We start from the raw sequence: 24,807 nt of genomic DNA on the forward strand, positions 1-24,807 counted from the left end.
CCGTGATGGGCTATACTTTAGGCCTGTTAGAGACGAGAGTCATCTATGACGGGCTATAGTTTAGGCCCGATTGAGATAAGAGTCATCTGTGACGGGCTATAGTTTAGGCCCGTTAGAGATGAGAGTCATTTGTGACGGGCTTTTGTGTTGGCCCGATTGAGATGTGCGTCATCCGTGACGGCCGGATGCCCGATCGAGATATTTTACCACATCAGTGACTTTTGCTTAGTGACGGGGACTATACCCGAAAGAGATGAGGCTTTTAGCCCGTTAGAGATGACCGATCCCGTTCTAGTGTGTGGATCGATGTTTAGACAGTGACAATTGCAATTGCAAGTTGCTACACCCATTAATAGTTTATGTACCATGTGCTCAATTTACTTTAAAAATATTATATCCACAACTTTCACTTACTTTAATTCCACCCCTCTTTATTTCTTCAGACCAGCCAGCAGTTAATCCTGAAACCAGGTCAAAAACAGCATTAAAAATGGAAAGGTAAATGGGCACCCTCAATGTGGTTAAAGCATGAGCTTATATTACATTCGACGTTTTCTGTACTAGTGTCGGACAACAACACATCACTCATGGCCTCAAACTAGATTATCAGTATCCTTCGAAAAACGGTGGCGGTGGCGATTGGTATTTTGCTGACAATATTGGCGGGAGGATGACGGGCTCTTGAATTGGCGGCGGCGGGGACATAGTCGGCGGTGGCGGTGGCGGCGGCGAGGAGACAGGCGGTGGAGGAGATGTCTTGGGCGGCGGCGGCGGCGAGAAGGCAGGCGGTGGAGAGAACACTGGCGATGGCGGGGATACCACCGGTGCCGGTGGTGGCGGGGATTGTACCGGTGCTGGTGGCGGCGGCGGCGGCGGTGAATGCTTTGAGCTCTCCGGCGCTGGCTTCTTCGCCGGCGCCGGCCATCCACAGGGCTTGGTCTTGCTGCAATCCACCGGATGGCTCACGACCGGGGCACATTCACCGGCACTCCTCTGCATCGGCCTCACGTTGCCCATGCAGTTAGCCTCGTCCTCCAACGACTTGTCGAGCTTCGCATCCAGCAGCGCGCTGCTGCACTGGGCGTCTTCCCCGGCGATGAAGTTGTACGAGACCGACAGGTTCGTCAACGCCGGCAGCCCGCAGACGTCGCCCGGCACAACGCCGGTGAAGGTGTTGTGCGACAGGTCAAGCTGCTCGACCTTGGCCAGGCCACCCATCGTCGCGGGGATGGCGCCGGTCAGCAGGTTGTGGCTGACGTCGAACACCGTGGCGTTGGCGAGGAGGCCCGACTCGAGGGGCAGGCAGCCGGTGAGGCTGTTGTTGAGGAAGACGAACTGGTCGAGCGTGGCGGCGGCCTGGCCGATGGTGGGCGGGATGCAGCCGCCGAGGTCGTTGTTGGCGAGGACGATGACCGACGCGGTGGACCTGCCGATGGTGTCCGGGATGCCGGAGGTGAAGCGGTTGTTGTTGAGGAAGATGGCGTCGTAGGGGCGGAGGAAGAGCTCCGGCGGAATGGGGCCGTCGAAGTCGTTGAACCGGATGTCGAGGTAGCTGAGCTCGGGGACGCGGAGCACCGCGCCGGGGAACGCGCCGACGAGGCGGTTGTTGCTGACGTCGAGCTCGTAGAGCCGCGTCATGTTGGCGACCTCCTCCGGGATGACGCCGCAGAAGCGGTTGGAGTTGAGGTGGAGCACGGCGAGGTCGGACAGGAGGCCGATCTCCCTGGGCAGGTAGCCCGCGACGTCGGCGGCGTTCATGTCCAGCGACGCGACGGCGCTCGCCGACGCGTTGTCCGGCGACGGCGCGCAGAGCACGCCGTTGTAGGCGCACACGTCGGGGCCGGCCCAGTCGCCGGTGAAGTTGCCGGGGTCGGAGTAGAGCGCCCGCTTCAGCGCGTGCAGCGCCCTGTGCGCCGCCGCCAGCCGCGGGTTGCTCACCTTGATCTCGATGTCGATATCGATGTGGACGTGGTCGCCGTGCTTCTCGAAGTTGAGCAGCTGGCGCCGCGCGATGGCCGCCGCCTCATGGCTGGTCACAGCAAAGCACGACGAGGAGAGGAAGGAGAAGATGACGGCGACGAGGAGGAGGAGGGGCGGGAATGGTGGGAGGGTGCCCATGGTGGTTAGGAATGTCTCATCAGCCTTGGCCGAAGCCAATGGCTAAAGAGAGGAGGAGGTCATGGAGGGGGGAGACATCGCAGCGTGATGTTTGGAGATCGAAGATGATGAAATGTACTATATAAGGAATTGGTGTTAGTTAAGTGTTTGGATGGTTAAGAGGATTTAGAGGAGTGGATTGGTTTTGTGTGAGTCATGCAATGAGATTGTGCTGTTGTTTGCCAAGTATGGTAAATCGTTTTTGTTTCTTCAGTTAGGTTGCTATAGCATTAAGGGCATCCACAATATAAGAAATAGAGAGGATTCTAAGCCATTGAGATCTACATATTCGTTGTGTAGGTGATTCTTATAGAGATCATTTGGATAGGTTACCACTAACCATAAGAGCAAGGTAAATAGTGCAGCTGGTAGCTAGCTCCAAAATTTTGACAGAGCTAACTTAAAAACCAACTCATACAACAAGCTAGCTATAAATTTGCTATAAGCTGCCTTGGTTAAATCATAAAAACATTAAATACTTATGTGGGTATATCCGTACTAATCTCTATCTTTGTGGCTATTTTGATACACCATAAATGCACACAATATGATCAATACCGACTCAGGAACATGGTTTCAGACAATAAATCAAACGGTCACAGAGATTGAAAAGTTAGCTATTCAACGAAAGGAATACTGAAAACGAGCCACACTTAGTTCTTGATATAATTAAAGACTAAAAACCACACTATGTAATTTTTCAAGACTTAACAAAAGACATTGACCAACTAAAATGAGATAAAAGTTCTTAGATTAAACACATTGACCAACTGCTATCTTGCTCTATTGCTGCGACCAACTCTGATTGTCATATATGTCGGGAAGTATTGAACAGGATATAATTAAGACTATAGATGTAAAGATTAAAAAAAAAGTAACTAATATAAGTGTACTTCTAATTTCAGGAAGTTAATATCTTGGTCATTTTTTATGGTAGTAGTACTGTTCTGTTAATTCCAGTAAGGTATTCGTGAAATTAATAACATTATTTGTGAAAGAAGTGCATCTTTCATTCAGTGGACAATGGAGTACATATGTTCCTGAAACAAAACAGATATAAAGGTAAATTAAAATGCCCTATATATGAAAAAATAAAACTGCATCATCATTCAATTTGTTCCTTTGTTAGTAGGTGTTGTTTTCACTTATCTTGCCAGGTGAGGTTACTCCAACAGGCAAGTCAATCCAAGCAAGAATATTCAGCAACCAGCAAATATGTTATGTATGTATACGAAGGTTGATAGATACTAATCAACTTGAGAATCCACATTATACATAATAGCAACAGCAACCTCACAGATGAGCACCAATACCACCACCAGTTGGATCAGCAGATGGGAGCAGATGAGCGGAAGTGGAAGAGGATCGAGCCGAGCCTATTGTACCTTCGAGAATTTAGGCAAGCTCGGTTCAAGCTCGAGCTCAGCTATAAGTAGTATAATATATATTTTAATGATAATCTCTTGATAAGTATAATTATTTTTTTAAGTTAATCACACTAATAAAAGAGTAGAAAGGACTAATATAAATATAATATGCTAACACATGCTAATTTGTTGTGTAAATAGATACTAATATATATATATATATATATATATATATATATATATTACTTTATTAATAAATTAATAAGGTGAACAAACAATATGGACTGTACAAAGTCAAATGATAGGAACTCAAGCTCGGTTCGGAAAACTCGCGAGCTTTTGCTTAGGCTCGGGTTCAGCTCATTTGGAGCTTGAGCCGAGCTCAATCGGGCCTAGGACGAGCCAAGCTCAAGCTACTTGCGAGCCTCGAGCTTTTTTGACTGCCCTAATCAGGCGGGTTCCTTGTGGGACCCACATAATGCTTTTTTTAATCGCCTTCACGGGCTGCATGCAAACTATACGGCGTGGTACTTCCACTACTAGAAAAAACGGGCTTTTCGCAGGCGGGCAAACCTTCCGCATGTATATTAACGACCGTAAAAATCTCCAATTTTCACAGGTGGACCCCAGCACCGCCTGCGAAAATAATTTTCGCAGGCTGCATTTCGAATCTTCCTGGGTGCTACAGTAAACCACCTGCGAAAATACTCACGGCGCCAAAAAAAAAATTTCCGCCAGCCCCGCCCCCTCCCTATTCAAATCACAAATTCTCACAAATCTCATCCAAAAACAAAATTCAATCCAAAAATCCATACATCAACACAAAGCATTGGATTCAAATCCACAACATCAATTTACAAGTTAACATCAATCAACATGTAAGCTTTAAAACGAAACGTCGTCGTCGCCGGCAAACTCCTTTTGCATGCGGTGCCGCCGCCGCCCCCCTCCCCCCTCTGTCCGGATTTGGGAGGGAGGGAGGTGTTTGCCGCCACCACCGCCCTCCCCTCTCCTCGTAGGGCCGGATCTCGGGAGGGAGGAGAGGGGAGCCGCCTCCGCACAGCCATCAACGTCCGTGCCGCCGTCGCCTCGTTCGCACCACCGCCGTTGCTTCCCCTCCTCCGGCCAGATCTAGGAGCGGGGAGGAAGAGAGGGGGAGCCACCGCCACCGTCGCCCCCTCGCGTCCGCGCCGTCGTCACCGTCCACGCCGCCGCGTCCGTGCCGCCGCTGTCGCTCCCCCTCCTCTGGCGAGGAGGGAGAGAGAGGGAGCCGTCGCGCCGCCGTCGCTCCCCTCCTTCGGCGAGGAGGGAGAGAGGGGGAGGGAAGAGGGATGGAGGGGAGGAGAGTGGCGCTGAGAGAGAGAGAGAGAGACGCTGAGGAGAGGAAATGAGTGGTGGGGAGGGGTGGAGGAGAAGATAAGGAGGACTTAGATTTTTTTTTTGGGTAAGTATGATTTTTGCAGGCGGACCACATAAGGTTCCGCCTGCGAAAATCAATTTTTTCGCGCAGACCACTTAAGAGGTCCGCATGCGAAAATAAAGGTATTTTTTTAGGCGGACCTCTTAAGTGGTCCGCCTGGAAAAATTGATTTTCGCAAGCGGATGACGAAAATTCACCCCGGTTTATATTTTCGAAGATGCTTCATCGACGACATCGACTGCGTCCTCTATGACAGCAACGACCGCGTCACCGACGACGGCATCGATCACGTCATCTACGATGACAATGACTGCATCAACTCCGCATCACTATTGTGATGACTGTTACACGGCGTAGAAGAACCAACCAAAGTGGTGGCTTCATCGCCAACGACGTCCTCTAACATATGCAAGACGTCCCCAATGGCATCCTCTGACATCTACAAGGTGCAAGATGCTAACAATTACAGTTTTTGTCTTCACACTGTGGCATAAATATTTTTTTTCACCTTCGGCTATATGCGGCTACACCTACAACCACGGTTACTACATGATCGGCTCCATCAACGAACATCTATAACAACAATCATTGATGGAAACTCTAGTCAAAGCGTCTGTGTCATCGCTATCATCCATGACACTCCCGCTATGACTACGTGAGGGAATAGATAAGAGTCAAGGGACGACACGGAAGGAGACGTAGGCACCAGGTGGAGGACCATCCATCAAAGATGCAATTGATGATGGTGAGTTGAAGAAGATGAAGAAATAAAATATTTCAAATCCAGTCGCAATCATTCGCTTCGCTCCCGTTACGACTGAGGGGGAATGTTAGAAGCATAGATATATTAATTGGAGATAAGAGTCATACAAATATAGAGATAAGATATCATCCTAGAGATAGAATCCTAGAGATAAAATATAGTCCTAGAGATAAATCTACTCTTACTTGTACCCCTATATATACCCCATGAGAGGATCAATGCAATACACCGAGAATACAACAATTAGATTTTTCTACGGTTGTAACTATAATACGCTGTAATATGCTGGATCGGGGAAGAGCGCCCGTAATCAGTGCCCCAGAGATGTAGGTCTCGGTTGAACTCCATTATCAAATACCGTACCTCGGTGTCGTCATCATGTTTGAATCTTCTATGACGTTTCTTTTGCATTCGGTTTTCGATGTGACTTCGGGGCTGGTTTTATAACAATGATTATAGTGCTGTTGACGGCAATCGGTTGTGAGAATTAGCTATTCGGGTCCCTCCATGTGATTTTCTTGTGATTGGGATGTATGGTAATGCTAGGGTTTTAAGGTGTAGGATTGGTGCATGAGAGATCATCACTTCACTTGTATGACCTTCTCTCCTTTTATATTTTTTTATCATTCTCTCCTTTTTTTTATAATGCTACTGAACTAGTGGAATACAGGGGACTAATGCAAAATAAAAGAAAAGTATCACTGGTCACGGCATATAATTTAGAAAGTGTGTGATTTAGGCATAGGGCTGACCATGACCCTTTACGACTTGGTCGCTCGGTTTGTTAGACGATAGATCAACCAACAAAAGCTACGATACATGATGTACGTGTCAGGATACAAATCCTTACAAATAACAACAGTTATTGTTCGATAACTATCAGTTGTCTAGGCTTACCAATGTATAATAGAAGATGAAAATTCCATATTACTGGTATCGTTCAATGCTAGTAACTCTTTGAGCTTTGTCTAGGTTAAAAAAAAAATTATGGATCCACCATCACAAAAATGAAAAACACCGGGGAAAACAAAAAACCATTTGATAGCAGCACAAGACAAAATGATGTTACCGTCTACCCGAGCTCCTACTCCGTACCAGCACAACCAAACGAACAGTACCCGCCGGACCAGGGGCACGTTCGTAAATTTCCCTCCCGTGGCTGGCTGGCTGCCATCTCTCTCAACCAGGGTTGGTAATTTCGGCCGTTTCGGTGGGTCCCGATAGTAAATGAGCTCCGGTCAAAACGCCCTCCGCCTCCCCTCATTGCGCCGCACGCACACCGCATCTAGATCCAGATCGAAAAAATCGCTATCTCGCCGAGTCGCCAGTCACCGCCTCGACGCCGGTCGCCGTACCGCCGGCGCTGCACGCCCCCCTCCAAGCCGTCGCCCCATCGCCCCCAGCCGCCCAGTGGTGGGGCGGCGGATGCCGAGCTTGGCGAGGTTGCCGAGGACGAACCAGGCGAGGAGGACGAGGATCTTGTCGACGAGCCAGAGCGGGAGCCACGCCATGAGCAACACGGCGAGCTCGAACGTGGACTTGCCGAGCACCTCGCCAGGGAGGACGTGGACGGCGTCGCGCACCACCATCGCCGGGAGGGCGCTGTGGTCGCACAGGTCGAGCGACACCACCATGCCGGAGTTGCCGCACCCGACGACGAGCACCTTCTTGCCGCGGTACGCCTCGCCGGACTTGTAGACCGCGACATGCATCACCTCGCTGCTATATTTGTTCTTGGACTGTGGAGACTTGCTGTCAGTGGGTGTGTTCAGAATTGCTGCTGCAGCTTGCAGCGAATTTGTGATGCAGCAGCTGCAGCTTGTATGGCTGCCGAGTAGAGCGAGTGTTGCTATCTGTTTTTGTTCTCTTTTTCAGAAATTTCGCCCGCAAATTTTAAATTTGAATTCAAATTTTTAAAAGAACTAGAAAATATGCCCGTGCGTTGCACCGGGTGAATATCAAACAAATATTGATGGGTAAGATTGCTTGTGTACTTATAACACATATGCACAAAAATATTGAATATGTACATACCTCGCAAATATCTCCAAATTTTATACATATGAGTTGTGTAAATCATGTGAGTTCCATATTGTCATGTTAATATGGAGTATTACTGATGAGCCCATCTATGGTGATAATTTTGGAGGTTGTAGCTCAACGAATTTGTATTTGCTATGTATCTCAACGTTGATAAGTCACTACTACAACCATCGGCGACCTTTCTCGGGATCCAAGCATGTCGACCCCGCCAACGTGGCGTCGGTGCAGGGCACCGAGATGAACACCACGGGGCTATTTGCCTGTCCAGGGTCATCCTAGGCTTAAGGCCACGACACTCAAGGACGTGGTAGGCGGCGTCACAGAGGTGCTCCCAGCGAACAAGCTGGCCACCAAGGAGGACGCCGACAAGGTGGCGGCCACCGCTATGCAGAAACGATGGGAGGCATGCCGGTGACGACAAGGAGCTAACACGATCCATTTAGTCCCGATCCGAGTTTATCAGGAATTCAATCCTGCACCGTGCGGTTACGTTTTTCTTTTCCGCGGGAAAAGCAATCACCGATGGTAGGGACAAAGTGCGTGTGAGAACAGAGGCCAGGCCAAAGTGCGTGCGAGAACGGAGGCTAGGCCATCGCTGGATTGGATTTACGAATGAAATATCGATGTGACGAACAGAAAATTATCAGTTTGATTTAATTTTCATAATCAGAACTCTTTAATAGGAAAAAAATTACATGTACGTTCCTTCATCGTGCCCATGTCCATCTGGGAGTCCAGGTTTATTCACAAAGACCCAATCAACAGCCAGGAATCCATGTCCTTCCCCGCCGTTCCCTACTCTGCTTTTTTTTCTTTCATTTGAAACCTTCCGCTATGAATTTCTAGTCGTTCCTAGCATCCACGCACACAAAATAGATTTCCCTCGCAAGGCAAAACATACAAATATGAGTGCATGCAAGATATTACAAACCCAATCCATTAAAAATAGAAAATAATTAACTTTAGCCTACCTATCTCAATATTGGTATATGCCCAAACTCAAAAGGAGAAAAACCAAACTAAAACTTTTAATAAAGTGAACCCAAGAGATAAAAAGGTGATAGTAACAACAAAATCTCACTTGACAATGTCGTTAATCAACACTGTTTTTAAATATTACTTAAAAATCTTTATATTTACCTATTAAAACAATGAAAAACAGAAGATGTTTCTTTTTTATTTACAACAGCGTTGTATTTAGTCATGTCCTATCTAAGAGAGAAAAATGAATTTAACGAAAAGAAGCTCAGAAAAAAAAAGAGAACAGGGCCACCACACCAGTAATCCCTATGTTATCAATGAAAAAAAATTTCAATGCTAGGTTTTTTATAAGAAAAGGTGATAAAGTGTTGAAAAAATACAGCAGGAAATTATATATCTTGCTGGTTTAACATGAATTCAAGCATATAGATATAAAAATATATCAGGCTAGGAAAGGAAAAGGATAAAATTGGAGAGAAAAAGGAAAAGAACAGTAGAGGATAACCAGCAAAAAGATGAAAGGATTCGAACCCATGACCTAGCGGTACAATTGTTTCACAGGCTAACCAATTGAGAATCATCGACGTTGTGTCATCTTGTGTAGCTACATTTGAAAAAATATGTTTTGAGCTGAACGTTGGTGTGTCCGCCCCTGCATCCGATACATGTTGGAGCGTGGAGCGCGGTAAAGAAAAAATCCTATCGAACCTTATCTCCTTCTCTCTCGTCGCTTTCTGCGTCTCCCCGTCTCTCCTTCGCCAACAGCCGAGAAGAGGCAGAGAGAGCGCCGCCCCCCGTCCCTCTCTCTCCCTCTCGTCCTCGCCCCCATCCCTCTCGTCTTTCCCTTGCCGGCAGCAGAGGAGGCGGCAGCGACGGCTTCAGCTGCTCCCACGGGCCGGATCGGGCAGTGGCGGTGGCGTCGGCGGCTTCCGCTGGCGAATCCGGCGGGTGGATACAAATCAGTGTTCCGATAGGTAAAACCCTGCTCTCAGCATCTGCCCTTTTGAATTCGCCAAGAGCCAGCATCTGCCCTTTTGAATTCGCCAAGGGCCAGCATCTGCCCATTTGATTTTGAATTCGCCAAGAGCCAGCAACAGCGCCCCCGCGCCCCCTCCCTCCTCCGCAATAAACAGCCACACGCGCCGCCCCCATGTCCACCCTCATCGCCACAGCGCACCACCACCACCACCACCACCACCACCACCACCGTCTCCAGCCATGGCCTCCTCCGCCTCCCTGCAGCGCTTCCTCCCCCCGTACCCCCACGCGGCAGCATCCCGCTGCCGCCCTCCCGGCGTCCGCGCCCGCCCCGTGCAGTCGTCGACGGTGTCCGCACCGTCCTCCTCGACTCCGGCGGCGGACGAGGCCGTGTCGGCGGAGCGGCTGGAGCCGCGGGTGGAGCAGCGGGAGGGCCGGTACTGGGTGCTCAAGGAGAAGTACCGGACGGGGCTGAACCCGCAGGAGAAGGTGAAGCTGGGGAAGGAGCCCATGTCATTGTTCATGGAGGGCGGCATCAAGGAGCTCGCCAAGATGCCCATGGAGGAGATCGAGGCCGACAAGCTCTCCAAGGAGGACATCGACGTGCGGCTCAAGTGGCTCGGCCTCTTCCACCGCCGCAAGCATCAGTGTATGCCTCTCTTCTCTTGCTCCTCTGATCAACACATTTTCTTGCTTTCGTTCGGTTATTTGTCGCGCCGAGGAAGTTAATTCGCCAAGATATTCTGCAGTTTTTTTTCTCGATGCACATTCAGCAACCTAATTAAGACTGATTAAGTTGCTGTGATTTTTATAGCTTAATTACGGTCTCGTGGGTAATGACTATTTATATTGAGTAAACATGGTTACCTTTGATCCAATCACTTCACCTCCATGTGCCATATATAGCCACAGGCTCTACCAAGTAACACTAGTAATATGCCTGTGATACGCCACGGTGGCATAATAAATCATTAAATTTTATTATAATCAAATTAAGGATCCTAAAATTGGTCCAATTGGGTGTTAATTCGATGCAGGTCATATAAAAATATATTTTAGGCAAGGTGCAATTCAAGAGCATCAACCATTATATCCAATCACTTTAATATATATTTGAAGATAACATATGTCGGAAAAAAAATGATGGAGAGCTATTTCATTAACTTGTGAGCATAAACAGATCACCAGATGATGCCACCATAAGTCCCGCCACAGTAAGTGATGCAGCTCATCTTGCCCTAGGCGTTCGGTCTAACCAGTAGATAGAAAGAGTACAACATAGATCGAATGAAAAAAAAAATCTCCAGAAGAAAGCTCAACCACATTGAGTAAATTAGAGCAACAATCAAATCGAGTCAGCATATCGTTATGTTAGCAGAACCAATCACCACAATTTGTTTCTCCTCTTTATCTAAGTGTTTTGCCAGGTTAAAAGCATATATCACTATGTTCCAAGCAAACATCGGCAATGGACATGTCAAAAATAAATGATCAATTGTTTCTTTGAGTACAAAATTGACAATGGACACTATGTTCCTTTGTTAGAATTCTATTTGTCAGGGTAGGATGTAGAAAAACTTAACTTTTAGAGGAAGCTTAAATATCCGGCATAAACTTGCTTTTTCAGCGCTCTATAAAATAATTCAACAGTGAATTGTCCATCTTTTCTAAGTGCTCCAAAAGACACTAAGTTGAAAAACCAGGTGAACCAACAGATTGATCCACAAAATCTTATTATTAGATTATTCACTTAAAAGCCTGTCTTTATTTCAAACATATAAAAACAGAAGTTATTAATCAGGGAAGCGCTTATGGCAGCCTGAGCGAACCAGTGATAGCAAGTGGTGAAAACAGTAAATAGGATACATAAAAATTATACAAGGTTTCTACTGTTTATCAAAAAAAAATATTTGAAAACAGTAAATAGGATACATAATCGACTTCCAACTTGTCCTTATCATAACATCCAGAATCACAACAAGAATTGCAACGAATACATAGTCGACTTGAGCTAAGAAGTCACAAGACCTGTCAAAGTAAGCTGCCCTTGATCTTGAAGTGAAAGGCATATTTTATTGTCTTCCTTGGCAAACAGATATCACTGTCTTCAGCAGTTCAGTTAGATAATCCAAGATTTCTCACGGAGAAGAGCATATCACTCGCATCAGTGTTGTGCCCTCCAAATACTGAGATAAACTGAATTTTGTTCTCTTTGAAGCATCTGCAGGCATTAACAATTATAATACTTTACAAAGTTTCATTGGGTCTAAACTATTGTTTGCACATCATATATATGCCCAGAACTTTTTAGCATGATACAAGGGTCCTGTTCATAACTCATGCCTAAATCTGACAAATTTGTCAAACGACAATATAAGTCGAATTATAATGCGTTTTAGAATTGACGCCAAAACTTTTGCTAGCGTAAGTAACTCTTCCACCTCCCAGCATGCATACAACCAACAAGCTAAACTTTTGTTCAAAAAAATGTACATTTATTTCCTTGAACACAGCCTTTGTAGAATATGATTAAAAACTCATGGATGAATGAAATAATGTAAAAGAATGGTCAAAATGATGAATAGTACAAGAAGCAACTGTGAACATTTCACCTTTACCTGACTGTTCGCAAGAAGGCCACGTGGCAGAAAAGCCAGAAATGCAAGAAGCTTCCCTAATTGATACACCATCAAGAAATCAATGGACTCAACACCAGCGTCTGCCCAGACAAAATGAATGCAGGCACCTAAAATATAGAACCATTGACTTTTCAACACTGAATTATATAACCTGAATATCTTGTTTTTTTAACACATCTGACAAAATCAGTGCATTCTGTTCCATATAGATGTATGCATAGCTCCCATATGTTAGTTGATCGATGAGCATGCAAACTATACACACCTTACGTTACTCCCTCTGTCAAAAAAAATATAAGCTTGTCTAGATACATAGCTACAAATGCTTATATTTTTGGATTCTCTTAAAGCTGTAGAAACTTTTATCGCCCCGCCATGGCAAGTCGAGATGCCATCCCCAATGAAAGCCCCCACACAGGTTTCATGCCCTGCTGCACAATATTGAGCAACCAAAAATATAATAATATTTGTGTCAGAATTTGAATCAACCTTACAGATACTGGGTGGCCAGAAAATCTAGTCCAAGTAATATCCTGAAAAATAGCAACTGGCAAATACTAAAGGCAGTGAAGAGTTTCCTTTAGATCAGATGATAAAAAAAAATCATATGTTCAATAGCAATAATCACTCACATTTTTTTTGCTGTTTAGAATTTAGATAATTAGTAGTTAAACTTCTATAGCTTGCGTAGCTAAGATCAATGGTGATTATTAGTTGAAAAAATAATCAAATCATCAAACTGAGGAGACTTATACCTGCCATAAGTTCTGAAATTTCAATGATCCTAGTCAATATTTACTGTATATATAGAATTAGGTCCAAAAGATGATACTTACAATTAAGGATGTTGTATTGATCGGTTCATAACTCAAGCTTCTATTTATCATTAATCAAAAGCTGGATCATTCATGCATATACCTTTGCCGCACTCAACGTAGCAGCTCGGAGTCTTCTTTGTTCAGAAGCGAGGAAGGAGTCAACAAATAAGTACTGCAATGTTAAACAAACCGACATATCAAATCCCAAATTAAGAATGCATGATTTATTAATACAGGAAATATATGATCAAGTCCCAAAAAGTGAGTCATGTTATGTACACTCAGTCATCAATTTCAATAAGAATATTAACTTGCTCATTGGTATATGGATTTGATTATGACATAATTTGACAATACATTTACAGAATAAACTTGCAGTGCTGTGAGCATATGTTACTAACATGTAAGGACCTTGTTTTGCTCTGTTCAATACTCATGTTGATCTTGATCTGTGTCCACATATACCTAAATGAAATGAAATCAAAGAATGAGGTTTGTAGGAGTGGAGTTGGTGAATTATAGGGTAGATAATGTCGGCACAACCGTTTGATAAGTAGTACGAGTACTTTATTTGGCGCCACCGCGCCAGCATCAGATGTGTGGCCTTTGCACTGATTGAATCCAAAAGAAAAAAAAAGTCGTTTTGGTCCCACACAATTCTACTTCATCTGCAGGATGTACAGAAGGTTACATATCTATTCTGTTCTATGCTCTGTTTACATTTATATTTATAGTACTAGGTTGAAAGGGCTCACTTGGTGGCTGTCATTGGTTGGCTGGTGCGGTATATTACTAATAGGTTTTTTAATGGCATATATGTTCTTAAAATAAACCAGAAAAGCAAAAGATCAACTATCTTAGCCACACCAATGAAATGGAATATACTGAACTGTCACGGCTAAAATTCTCTTCAGTCACCTGGCCCAACTGGAGCCGTGGGCTCGTCGTCTTTTCTAAACATGTACTAGTATTTTGGGGGCCCACAGTGAATTTGGCCCAAAATGCTGACAGCCGCTCTACGGCTCTACGCTGTGCAGATGGGCGGTTCATGATGCGGCTGAAGCTGCCAAACGGTGTGACGACGAGCGAGCAGACGAGGTACCTGGCGAGCGTGATCGAGGCGTACGGCAAGGAGGGCTGCGCCGACGTGACAACCCGCCAGAACTGGCAGATCCGCGGCGTCACGCTCCCCGACGTGCCGGCCATCCTCGACGGGCTCAACGCCGTCGGCCTCACCAGCCTCCAGAGCGGCATGGACAACGTCCGCAACCCCGTCGGCAACCCGCTCGCCGGCATCGACCCCGACGAGATCGTCGACACGCGATCCTACACCAACCTCCTCTCCTCCTACATCACCAGCAACTTCCAGGGCAACCCCACCATCACCAACCTGTGAGTGATCGAATCAAATTGATCATGCTCTGTGCTGTGCTGTTTCGTGTCGTCTCTGACGACATGTTTGTTGAATTTGTTGTTGCTGCGTGCTGTTGGCAGGCCGAGGAAGTGGAACGTGTGCGTGATCGGGTCGCACGATCTGTACGAGCACCCACACATCAACGACCTCGCGTACATGCCGGCGGTGAAGGGCGGCAAGTTCGGGTTCAACCTCCTCGTCGGCGGGTTCATAAGCCCCAAGAGGTGGGAGGAGGCGCTGCCGCTCGACGCCTGGGTCCCCGGCGACGACATCATCCCGGTGTGCAAGGCCGTTCTCGAGGCGTACCGCGACCTCGGCACCAGGGGCAACCGCCAGAAGACCCGCATGATGTGGCTCATCGACGAACTTGTGAACCATTTTTTTCTCCATTCATCCACGCCATTGACTGAATTACGTATGTCCCAATGTTCTTATCAGTTAATTGCGGTGTTGGCATTGCAGGGAATGGAGGCTTTTCGGTCGGAGGTGGAGAAGAGGATGCCGAACGGCGTGCTGGAGCGCGCGGCGCCGGAGGACCTCATCGACAAGAAATGGCAGAGGAGGGACTACCTCGGCGTGCACCCGCAGAAGCAGGAAGGGATGTCCTACGTCGGCCTGCACGTGCCCGTCGGCCGGGTGCAGGCGGCGGACATGTTCGAGCTCGCACGCCTCGCCGACGAGTACGGCTCCGGCGAGCTCCGCCTCACCGTGGAGCAGAACATCGTGATCCCGAACGTCAAGAACGAGAAGGTGGAGGCGCTGCTCTCCGAGCCGCTGCTTCAGAAGTTCTCCCCGCAGCCGTCGCTGCTGCTCAAGGGCCTCGTCGCGTGCACCGGCAACCAGTTCTGCGGCCAGGCCATCATCGAGACGAAGCAGCGGGCGCTGCTGGTGACGTCGCAGGTGGAGAAGCTCGTGTCGGTGCCCCGGGCGGTGCGGATGCACTGGACCGGCTGCCCCAACAGCTGCGGCCAGGTGCAGGTCGCCGACATCGGCTTCATGGGCTGCCTCACCAAGGACAGCGCCGGCAAGATCGTTGAGGCGGCCGACATCTTCGTCGGCGGCCGCGTCGGCAGCGACTCGCACCTCGCCGGCGCGTACAAGAAGTCCGTGCCGTGCGACGAGCTGGCGCCGATCGTCGCCGACATCCTGGTCGAGCGGTTCGGGGCCGTGCGGAGGGAGAGGGAGGAGGACGAGGAGTAGGAACACAGACTGGGGTGTTTTGCTTGCTCCGGTGATCTCTCGCCGTCCTTGTAAAGTAGACGACAATATGCCTTCGCCCATGGCACGCTTGTACTGTCACGTTTTGGTTTGATCTTGTAGCCCAAAAGTTGTGTTCATTCTCGTTACAGTCTTACAGAGGATGATTGATTGATAAATAAAGAAGAAACAGATTCTGCAACTGTTCATCGCTGTTCCTAAATCTGATTTAGCGAAAGTATCTTGCCTGACCTGTCCCAATCGCAGTGCTAAAACCATATAATCTTGCAAGCAAATGAAATTGAAAGAGTTCAATGCAACCACTAACAGTCTAACAACATGATAAGGCCTCCGCAACCAAGTCCCGTGTCGTTACGTCTGCAAGGTGGATGTAGTTTATCCATAAAAAGCCCTCCAGATCAATGCCCCAAGAACACAACTCCGTCTCTCACCTTCAATCAAACTACAGAAATCTGAACCAAAAATCGTGCGACGCGATGGAAGGGAGCAACCTCAAGTCGGCTGCGCTACTGGAGCAGTTGCATGTCCACCTCGCGTCCGGCGCCGGCAAGGAGCTCGTCGAAATGATCGGCTTCGTCTACCAGCTCAACATCTCTCCCAAGGTAATATACCCATCTCGGTCAATCGACTAGAACATCGTGAATTTCCGTGCGATCTGTCCGAGAGATTAACTAGGTACGTGCGGCGTTGCACCTGTGGATTTTCTCTCAGAAACTCGGTTTCGACGAGGAGGTATTCATCGTCGTCGATCTCAAGAAGGGCGTCGTCTCCAAAGGTAGAGCTTTGTCCGTCGACTCTGTCTTTGTCTGTCGCGTCATCGTACTGAATAAGCTCTGTTTTTGTCAGGGCCGTACGAGGGGAAGCCAGACGCGACCTTCTCCTTCACGGACGACGATTTCCTGGCCATCTCCAGCGGTAAGCTGAACCCTCAGATGGTGTTCATAATGTGAGATTGGAAATAACTGTTTGATTCAGAGATTGATTAGGAAAAAGAATTAGGAGTTCTCATGACGATATCGTGCGTTCTTGCAGGGGCAAATTGAAGATCAAGGGGAGTATAAGCGCGGCGCAGAAGTTCACGCCGGACATCGATCTTCCCCAAGCCATCCAAACTGTAGGGTTGAGTGGAGTTCGACAATTAATACAAACAGGCAGTTGGAGTAGTAATTTTAGTCTGAAAAATAGTTCAGAGATGTTCTTGTGGTACCATAGAGATGCTGTTGGCGTTCCCCTCGAGCTTGTTTTCATAAGATGCGGAAAATATTGGACTGTCCAAATTCTTCTACCGCGATCTTACTTTCTAAACAACAAATTGCATGAGTAAAGTATTAACATGTTACCTATCCTCACCGTTGGGGACGTAGCTCATATGGTAGAGCGCTCGCTTCGCATGCGAGAGGCACGGGGTTCGATTCCCCGCGTCTCCATCGTCTGTTCGATCCACCATCTGTTTAATGTCGCAAACACAACTAATCCATTTTTTTTTTTTTGCCGGTGAGTGCAGTGTGACGTCCAAGGCATGGCGCATTGGCGCCTCCTCTCTTCCCTTCGATCTTTTCATCTGTTCGTTCTTCTTGCAGAAAAGCTGTTCTGTTGAGTCGGTTCCGATCTGCTCTTGGGCTCTTGCCAGAAAAAAACCTGCGTACGCCAGGCTTATCAAGCCAACCATGCGAGGAGCTTATACTACACGCCTTTGACTCCAAAAGGACCAGGAGGCTTGCAGCCGCATGGAAATAAGCCGACCGATCCTTTATTTATTGCTTTATCTATCGTGTTTCCTTGGAATAACAAACAACCCAATAAAAATCTGTATTGGATGAAGCCATGGCTAGCTGTTCGCGGTGTCAGTTCTCGGGAGGCTAGCGTGTTTTGTTTGAACCGGAATGTTCAGGGCGGCTCACCATAGACTTGGAGCCAAGTGGTTTCCATCCACAAAATTTTTCTCATCTACGAAATGTGCTCAGGAATTTAATGTGCTACTGCCAACGTGCTGCATGGAATTTGCTGAAATCGTGCTAAAATGTGCATGGCAAGCGGAATCCGTTTTCATTTTAATTGACGTTTTTGACAATGACACGATCCACGAAATATATCTTTGACCTTATTTTTTAATTATAATATATACAATAAATAAATACATGTTTACTTTATTATAGTGCTTCGAAAGACCAATATATATACGTTATTATAGTTTCTTTAAACTAAATATTTAAAATTATTGATGGTCAAAGTTATAAAAGTTTAACCTCAACCTTATCCAAAACATCAATTATAATGAAACCGGAGTAACTGACTAGTAATATCTAACATTCGTCTACGTGGAAGAGAGAGCGCTAGAGAGAGAGAGGGGGAGAAGCGGACGCTTGCATGGGAGCCGGCCAAGGAAAGCGAAGTTTAATAGTATAGCCAACTACTAGCTCCAATTCATCTATAGTCAAGCTAATAGCTCATTCATACAATAGTTACATACTTCACTATTAATACCTGGTCCCACCTGTCATATACACACTGCGTCTTGGAGTCCGTGCTATAGCTGGCTGCAAATCTGTAGCCTGATGCCCTTCTCTCTCCTTATTTATCTCATTAAAATATATTTACAGCTGGCTTATAGCCTGCTATTGTACCTGCTCTAATACCCCAACTCAATCACTAGACCGCTGCATGTCAATATTCCCATATGGTCCAAAGGGAGCAAACCTAGTGGTCCCACACACACGATGGTTCTGTTAAGACGCTCATGGATGTAAATTGGAGCCGGTACTTACTCCACTATTAAACTAGATGATACCATGCGCTTTGCTGCGGGATATTTAAACACTTGTTGTAAAAAAACATACTTTATAAGGTATGAACATGTTGCAGCAGCTTTAACATCCTATTGTGCTTTTTGCAAATACAAAAGATATAGTGTAATTATAACAAAAGAAAAGCTAAAAATAACAAAGTAGTTGTGAAGGTAATTAATCCATAAATAGCCAACAAAAAAATGTTTGTCTATGATGGTGTCGTCCATAAATTAGGGAGGACGTAGTGGAGTAGATACATACTTTATCAATTACAATTGATTATCACATAAAAGAACTTTAGACCAAATGGTTCATTATGGGAAAAAATTGCTATCATTGCAAGGTAATTCACTTACCAAATTTTGAAAATCACAAAATCAATATAAAAAAGCTATTGTGTAAAATGTTAAGATGAATCAACCTACAATAACATGATTTGTGATCAACACTGCTACATGTCTGCACCAAAATGTATGGCAAATAATCCAAAAGGTTTCACAATGACATGCGATTAGCAATGGAGTTGCCGATTAGCAATGGTTGCTGGCCGGATTAGCTGCATAGTGGCAATGGAGACAAAACAACAATTAATATCTGTAAACAAAAATGCCGTGTGTTAGGAGAGTGCTGGAAAATGCCGTCCATGTGATATATATAGTACATTGAACCTGCAGAAACAACATAGCTTAGGTCAACACTATTCCCTTCAGGCCAGTCTCAAGAGTGTTGGTCTGCTTGGCTTCTGCATTGACAGTTTCCTTGATCAGTATCATGTGAATCAGTGGATGCCATCACTCAATTTTATAGAATGAAACGGTAACACAATTTAAGGCCGTTTCGTTTTCATGCATGGTAGTGGCAAACGGGTTGAATAGATGAATCAATAGAGATAATTTTGTGATCATACGTTTATTAGTTAAAAATATGAACTGAGGCAGGAGCATAATAGATCAAGGTGAAGCCTGAACGATCACACGCAAAATTCTATTGAATCACAATGCTGCAAACAATTGCGTAAAAAAAAACAATGCTGCACAACAATAAGAAATTATCAAATTACCATGATATCTGAATGATAACATAGCTTTTGATATTTTTTTTAACCAAGGAATTGTATGTAGTAATTTTTTACCTCATTGTTCACCTCAAGATACATCATGTTTACAAAATAAGCTGCATATGAAATCACTGCTTCACTGAAATTTGCTCGATTTCCCTTTCAAAAAAAATGCTCGGTTCAAAGAATTATCTAAGTGATAGAATTAAATAAGTTTACGCAGAGTTTTCCATGTACAATAGAGAATACTAAACAACTACAAAATATAATTCAGTGGGACAATTGCAAAGTCATGTGAAAAAACATAGGAGCGTGATAGGAAATGTATAGTTAGCAATCAAAAGAAGAAGGGAATTCTTGTAATCCTCCCGGAATAAACCTGCAAAGAGAGGTAATCCTGCGAAGAGATTGAAGGAAGTGATTTTGCACGGGCACAGATAGTGCTCTAAGGGAGAGACACACAAAATATGGAAGAGAGAAAAGGATGGGGGTACACACCATTAAAAAGTATAATCATGGGGATGTTATAAACTATTGAGACTATTCGAAACATGGCCCAATCCGCATGAATCAAAATACAGATTATAAAGGGAGATTTATATATTTAACTGGACTGAGGATGAACCTACAATGGAAAAAATGGATATCGGCATGGAAAGGAACAGCCTCCTCGTAGCAGAGTAATGGATCCAGGAACATGCTTATTTCGCAGATCAGAAACATCAACCTAGGTACCCACTTCTCTTCTTCAATCAAACTTCTCTTCTTGAATCAAACTACTCCGGCATGAGTAATTAGCAGCACGCACCGGCATGAGTGTCGTTATATATAAAAAGATGAGAAGGGGAGGAGGCAAATCAATGCAAGCAGTGATTATTAGAAGGTGAAGATTAAAAGGCGGTAGTGGGCAGCGGGCAGCCAGCTAGGCGCGAGCGCAACCCTTCGCTCCCTGCCACACCACGCAATCAGGGGAGAGGGATGAGCGTTTCTTATTAGGTCAGTTGACTTTGTGGGCTGGGCTGGGCTGGGCTGGGCCGAGTATTTGGGAGCCATCCAGGATTAAAGAACCGAGCAACAGGAAAAAAGGAGCACAAAACAATCTGATCGGTTGATGTGGAGCGATCCAATGGATGAAAATACATAATGACGTGGCAAACTGAGAGAGCAGGAAAATAGAATTAGTGGGGATGACTTGTATAGGTATATAGGATTTGCTCTAAACAAGAGGAACAGATATTCAGGCTACGAGTAATTCATGCGGTTATGTGGAACTACCTCGGGAAAGTATTCTTTATACGGTGCAATCGCACCTATGTGTATATATAGTTAAGTATTTCATAAAATTTGTTAAGACAGATAAAGATGATATAAACCACTATGCAAACATGCACAACGAAATTTAATTTAAAGGTAAAGAAATAAAAATAGCAAATTCTATTTGTACTGTAGAGGTATTGTGTTCGCAATCTGATTTTGTTATTGAGTTTTACTTCTGTAATTATAGATCTATTTTAGCTTTGCATGTTTGTGTATAGACTTGTACCATTGTGATCAATGCTACCATTTTTTTCCAAATTGTTTTTATATATATTTAAGTTGCATGCAAATGATGGGTGCAGTTATGTCATGGTTATGGATAAGGCATACCCTCTATCCTTGGACTTACGAAGTATACGTATACGGTATACCCAAGAGGTTACGGATTACGATCGTATATGCCAAGGAAACGTGCGGGATATTAAGGAAATTATGTTTACAGGATAAGAAATAAGCAGTCCTTTTCGGGGAAGATACAGTCTCATCATATCGTACGGGGTCCAATATCTCCGAGTTCTACTTTGAGGCCAAAGCGATCCACGGTATAAAAGGGATCCCTGGGAGGGGTTCAGATCATCGAATCTCACCACCAACACACCCCACCATAGTTTACGAAGCCGGATCACGTGGAACCAAGTCGCCAGGAGATCTCGCCGAGTTCATCGACTATGATCTAGTCGGCATCATCAAGTTTGCTTATTCCTCTTGTAATCTGTGGTTTTCTCCATATAATCCAATATAAACTGGATTAGGGCTATTACCTGTCAAGGGGCCTGAACCAGTATAATCCTTATCTTTTTGTCTGCTTGATGGCATATTACATAGATCCTCATACCAGCGGACCCCAATACCCTAATTATCCGGTCTACGGGTATCGCCCGTCGACAAGTTACACCTAGATGAAAAGAAAATCCATGTCCGCCACAACTCGCAACATGTACTCCATACGTCCCATATTAAAAGATATTTTAGGTGAATATGACACATTCTATTACTATAGACAGTTAAATATATGTGAACAATGTTATACATGTTTCTTTTTAAATGCTTTGTCATGCCTAATAAGAGTTCTTGTATTATCTTTACAGTGTTTTAAGCCTTTCAATATAAAAAAAAGGCCTTTCAACATATAGATAGACTTTTACAGACTTTGTCAAAATTTGTAGTACTAAGATACGTCATATGCATCTAAGATCTCTTATAACATGGAGAGGGAGTAATTTACAAGGTCGCTCTTCAGCAAAAAATTCATGTTCAGCTCGCACAAGCACAAGCAAGAAAGATGGAATTCCTACTGACTTGTGCCTTTTGAGTGCTCCATCTCTCAAGGCCATTAAATTGCCTATGGGCTCACCGGCCAATAACAAACTCCTACTGACCAGTGTTATCCATCCAATCCAGTGTCCCAAAGCAACATTCAAGCCCAGCCAGGCCTCCAAAAGTTGCAAGTTGAGCATGGCAAAATCCCCGGCAATTCTCGACTATAAATACCTCAGCAGACACACACCCAGCTTCATCAATCCACCCACCTCCGAAGTGTATCTGCAGCATGCAGGTACCGATCGAACACAATGGTGGCGAACAAACACTTCTTGTCCCTTTCCGTGCTCATCGTCCTCCTCGGCCTCTCCTCCAACTTGGCAGCCGGGCAAGTCCTGTTTCAGGTAAGAGATCGACATGAGTTGGGTTGGCTGCATCGAACTGATCGTGTTTTTGTACTACTGAGCCTGAGAGAATGATGCTCTTGTGTTTGATGATGATGCAGGGTTTCAACTGGGAGTCGTGGAAGGAGAATGGCGGGTGGTACAACCTGCTTATGGGCAAGCTAGGTGGACGACATCGCCGCCGCCGGCATCACCCACGTCTGGCTCCCTCCGCCGTCCCACTCTGTCGGCGAGCAAGGTCCGGTGCTCTCTCGATCCCCTCCTTCGTCGCACCAGCCGGCAAAATACATACATAGGTCGTTGAATTGCTTGAATGCTGATCTGCAGGCTACATGCTGGGGCGGCTGTACGATCTGGACGCGTCCAATCATCGAGGCGTTCCATGGCAAGGGCGTCCAGGTGATCGCCGACATCGTCATCAACCACCGCACGGCGGAGCACAAGGACAGCCGGGGCATCTACTGCCGACTCCCGCCTCGACTGGGGCCCGCACATGATCTGCCGCGACGACCCCTACGGCGACGGCACCGGAAACCCGGACACCGGCGCCGGACATCGACCACCTCAACAAGCGCGTCCAGCGGGAGCTCATCGGCTGGCTCGACTGGCTCAAGATGGACATCGGCTTCGACGCGTGGCGCCTCGACTTCGCCAAGGGCTACTCCGCCGACATGGCAAAGATCTACATCGATGCCACCGAGCCGAGCTTCGCCGTGGCCGAGATATGGACGTCGATGGCGAACGGCGGGGACGGCAAGCCGAACTACGACCAGAACGCGCACCGGCAGGAGCTGGTCAACTGGGTCAATCGTGTCGGCGGCGCCAACAGCAATGCCACGGCGTTCGACTTCACCACCAAGGGCATCCTCAACGTCGCCGTGGAGAGCGATCGAGCTGTGGCGCCTCCGCGGCGAGGACGGCAAGGCGCCCGGCATGATCGGGTGGTGGCCGGCCAAGGCGACGACCTTCGTCGACAACCACGACACCGGCTCGACGCAGCACCTGTGGCCGTTTCCCTCCGACAAGGATATGCCTACATCCTCACCCACCCCGGCAACCCATGCATCGTGAGTAGCCAACTCGATTAGAAATTCTGAATCATCCTGCTGCAAACTGATCGATGAACTGAAGATAAATTCTGCAAAACTCTTTCAGTTCTACGACCATTTCTTCGACTGGGGTCTCAAGGATGAGATCGAGCGCCTCGTGTCAATCAGAAACCGGCAGGGGATCCACCCGGCGCGGGGGCGCTGTTGCTGGCTCTTGCCGAGTTGAAAAGGGTAGATGCTGCCAGAGATGGAAGCCACGAGAGGGACATTTACGAATGTGCCCATGGCCCGGGGTATTTAAGGCCAGCTTGTTTACTCCAGTAAAAGAAAAGTATCACCGATCACGACATATCGTTTAGAAAGTGTGTGAGTTAGGCATGGGCGAACCACATCCTTTACGACTAGGTCTCTCGATCTGCTAGACGAGAGATCAACCAACAAAAGCTACGATACATGATATACACCGTGGCATGATACAAATCCTTACAAATAGCAACAATTATTGTTCAATAGCCATATCAGTTGTCTAGGCTTACCAATATACTCCCTCTGTTTCTTATAGATCGTTTGATTTTTTTTCTTAGTTAAAGTTATTTGACTAAACTTATAGAAAAAATAGCAATATTTACGACACGAAATTAGTTTTATTCAATTTAAAGTTGAATATATTTTGATAAGATGTTTGCTTTGTATTGAAAATATTACTACATTTTACTATAAACTTGGTCAAATTTAAGAAGTTTTGACTAAGAAAAAAGTCAAACGACTTATAAAATAAAACGGAGGGACTGTAATAAAAGGTGGGAATTTCATATTGCTAGTATGGATCAATGCTAGTAACTCTTTGCCATAATGAGCTTTGTCTAGGCTATAAAAAATATATGGATCCACCATTGCTTCAAAAAATGAAAAACACCGGGGAAAACAAAAACCATTTGATAGCAGCATAAGACAAAATGATGTTACCGTCCACCCGAGCTCCTATTCCGTACCAACACAACCAAATGAACAGTACCCGCCGGGCCATGGGCACATTCGTAAATTTCCCTCCTGCGGCTGCCATCTCTCGCAGCATCTGCCCTTTTGAACTCGCCAAGAGCCAGCAACAGCGCCCCCGCGCCCCCTCCCTCCTCTGC

At 46.0% G+C, this 24,807-nt stretch overlaps 4 protein-coding genes, 1 non-coding gene and 1 pseudogene across 6 annotated transcripts; 4 read left to right on the forward strand and 2 right to left on the reverse strand.

Moving 5' to 3' along the window:
• Positions 1-484: 484 nt before the first annotated feature.
• On the reverse strand, positions 485-2,270 carry LOC4326290 (pollen-specific leucine-rich repeat extensin-like protein 4). Its single transcript, XM_015780586.3, has one exon. The coding sequence runs from the start codon at positions 2,116-2,118 to the stop codon at positions 607-609; it is 1,512 nt and encodes a 503-aa protein (XP_015636072.1). The 5' UTR covers positions 2,119-2,270; the 3' UTR covers positions 485-606.
• Positions 2,271-6,763: 4,493 nt separating this feature from the next.
• Positions 6,764-7,767, reverse strand: LOC136356338 (probable indole-3-pyruvate monooxygenase YUCCA5). Its single transcript, XM_066310088.1, has one exon. The coding sequence runs from the start codon at positions 7,417-7,419 to the stop codon at positions 7,036-7,038; it is 384 nt and encodes a 127-aa protein (XP_066166185.1). The 5' UTR covers positions 7,420-7,767; the 3' UTR covers positions 6,764-7,035.
• Positions 7,768-9,469: 1,702 nt separating this feature from the next.
• Positions 9,470-15,979, forward strand: LOC4326014 (ferredoxin--nitrite reductase, chloroplastic-like). Of its 2 annotated transcripts, NM_001401559.1 has the most exons (4): positions 9,470-10,358; positions 14,204-14,558; positions 14,661-14,949; positions 15,043-15,979. In NM_001401559.1, the coding sequence occupies exons 1-4, from the start codon at positions 9,950-9,952 to the stop codon at positions 15,778-15,780; spliced, it is 1,791 nt and encodes a 596-aa protein (NP_001388488.1). In that variant the 5' UTR covers positions 9,470-9,949; the 3' UTR covers positions 15,781-15,979. The 2 variants fall into 2 exon arrangements, with proteins under 2 accessions (NP_001388488.1, NP_001388487.1); NM_001401558.1 differs by having other exon boundaries at positions 14,661-15,977.
• A 146-nt stretch (positions 15,980-16,125) lies between these two features.
• LOC4326015 (sterol carrier protein 2) lies at positions 16,126-17,141 on the forward strand. The gene is given in 5 exon segments (XM_026025391.2): positions 16,126-16,400; positions 16,510-16,573; positions 16,645-16,744; positions 16,831-16,885; positions 16,887-17,141. Coding segments are annotated over 5 exon segments (450 nt in total). The 5' UTR covers positions 16,126-16,199; the 3' UTR covers positions 16,917-17,141.
• Positions 17,142-17,152: 11 nt separating this feature from the next.
• On the forward strand, positions 17,153-17,225 carry TRNAA-CGC (transfer RNA alanine (anticodon CGC)). The gene has a single exon. It is a non-coding gene; the product is annotated as a tRNA-Ala (tRNA).
• Positions 17,226-22,529: 5,304 nt separating this feature from the next.
• On the forward strand, positions 22,530-24,232 carry LOC4326017 (alpha-amylase-like; annotated as a pseudogene).
• The last annotated feature ends 575 nt before the right edge of the window (positions 24,233-24,807 follow it).

Source organism: Oryza sativa, chromosome 1 (genome assembly GCF_034140825.1).
Source record: "Oryza sativa Japonica Group chromosome 1, ASM3414082v1".
In the NCBI taxonomy this organism is placed as follows: Eukaryota; Viridiplantae; Streptophyta; class Magnoliopsida; order Poales; family Poaceae; genus Oryza; species Oryza sativa.

Coding starts and splice junctions, on each gene's coding strand:
- LOC4326014 (NM_001401558.1), top strand. CDS start 9,950: ATGGCCTCCTCCGCCTCCCTGCAGCGCTTCCTCCCCCCGTACCCCCAC. Junction 10,359..14,203: donor CCACCGCCGCAAGCATCAGT/GTATGCCTCTCT, acceptor TACGCTGTGCAG/ATGGGCGGTTCATGATGCGG. Junction 14,559..14,660: donor AACCCCACCATCACCAACCT/GTGAGTGATCGA, acceptor TGCTGTTGGCAG/GCCGAGGAAGTGGAACGTGT.
- LOC4326290 (XM_015780586.3), bottom strand. CDS start 2,118: ATGGGCACCCTCCCACCATTCCCGCCCCTCCTCCTCCTCGTCGCCGTC.
- LOC136356338 (XM_066310088.1), bottom strand. CDS start 7,419: ATGCATGTCGCGGTCTACAAGTCCGGCGAGGCGTACCGCGGCAAGAAG.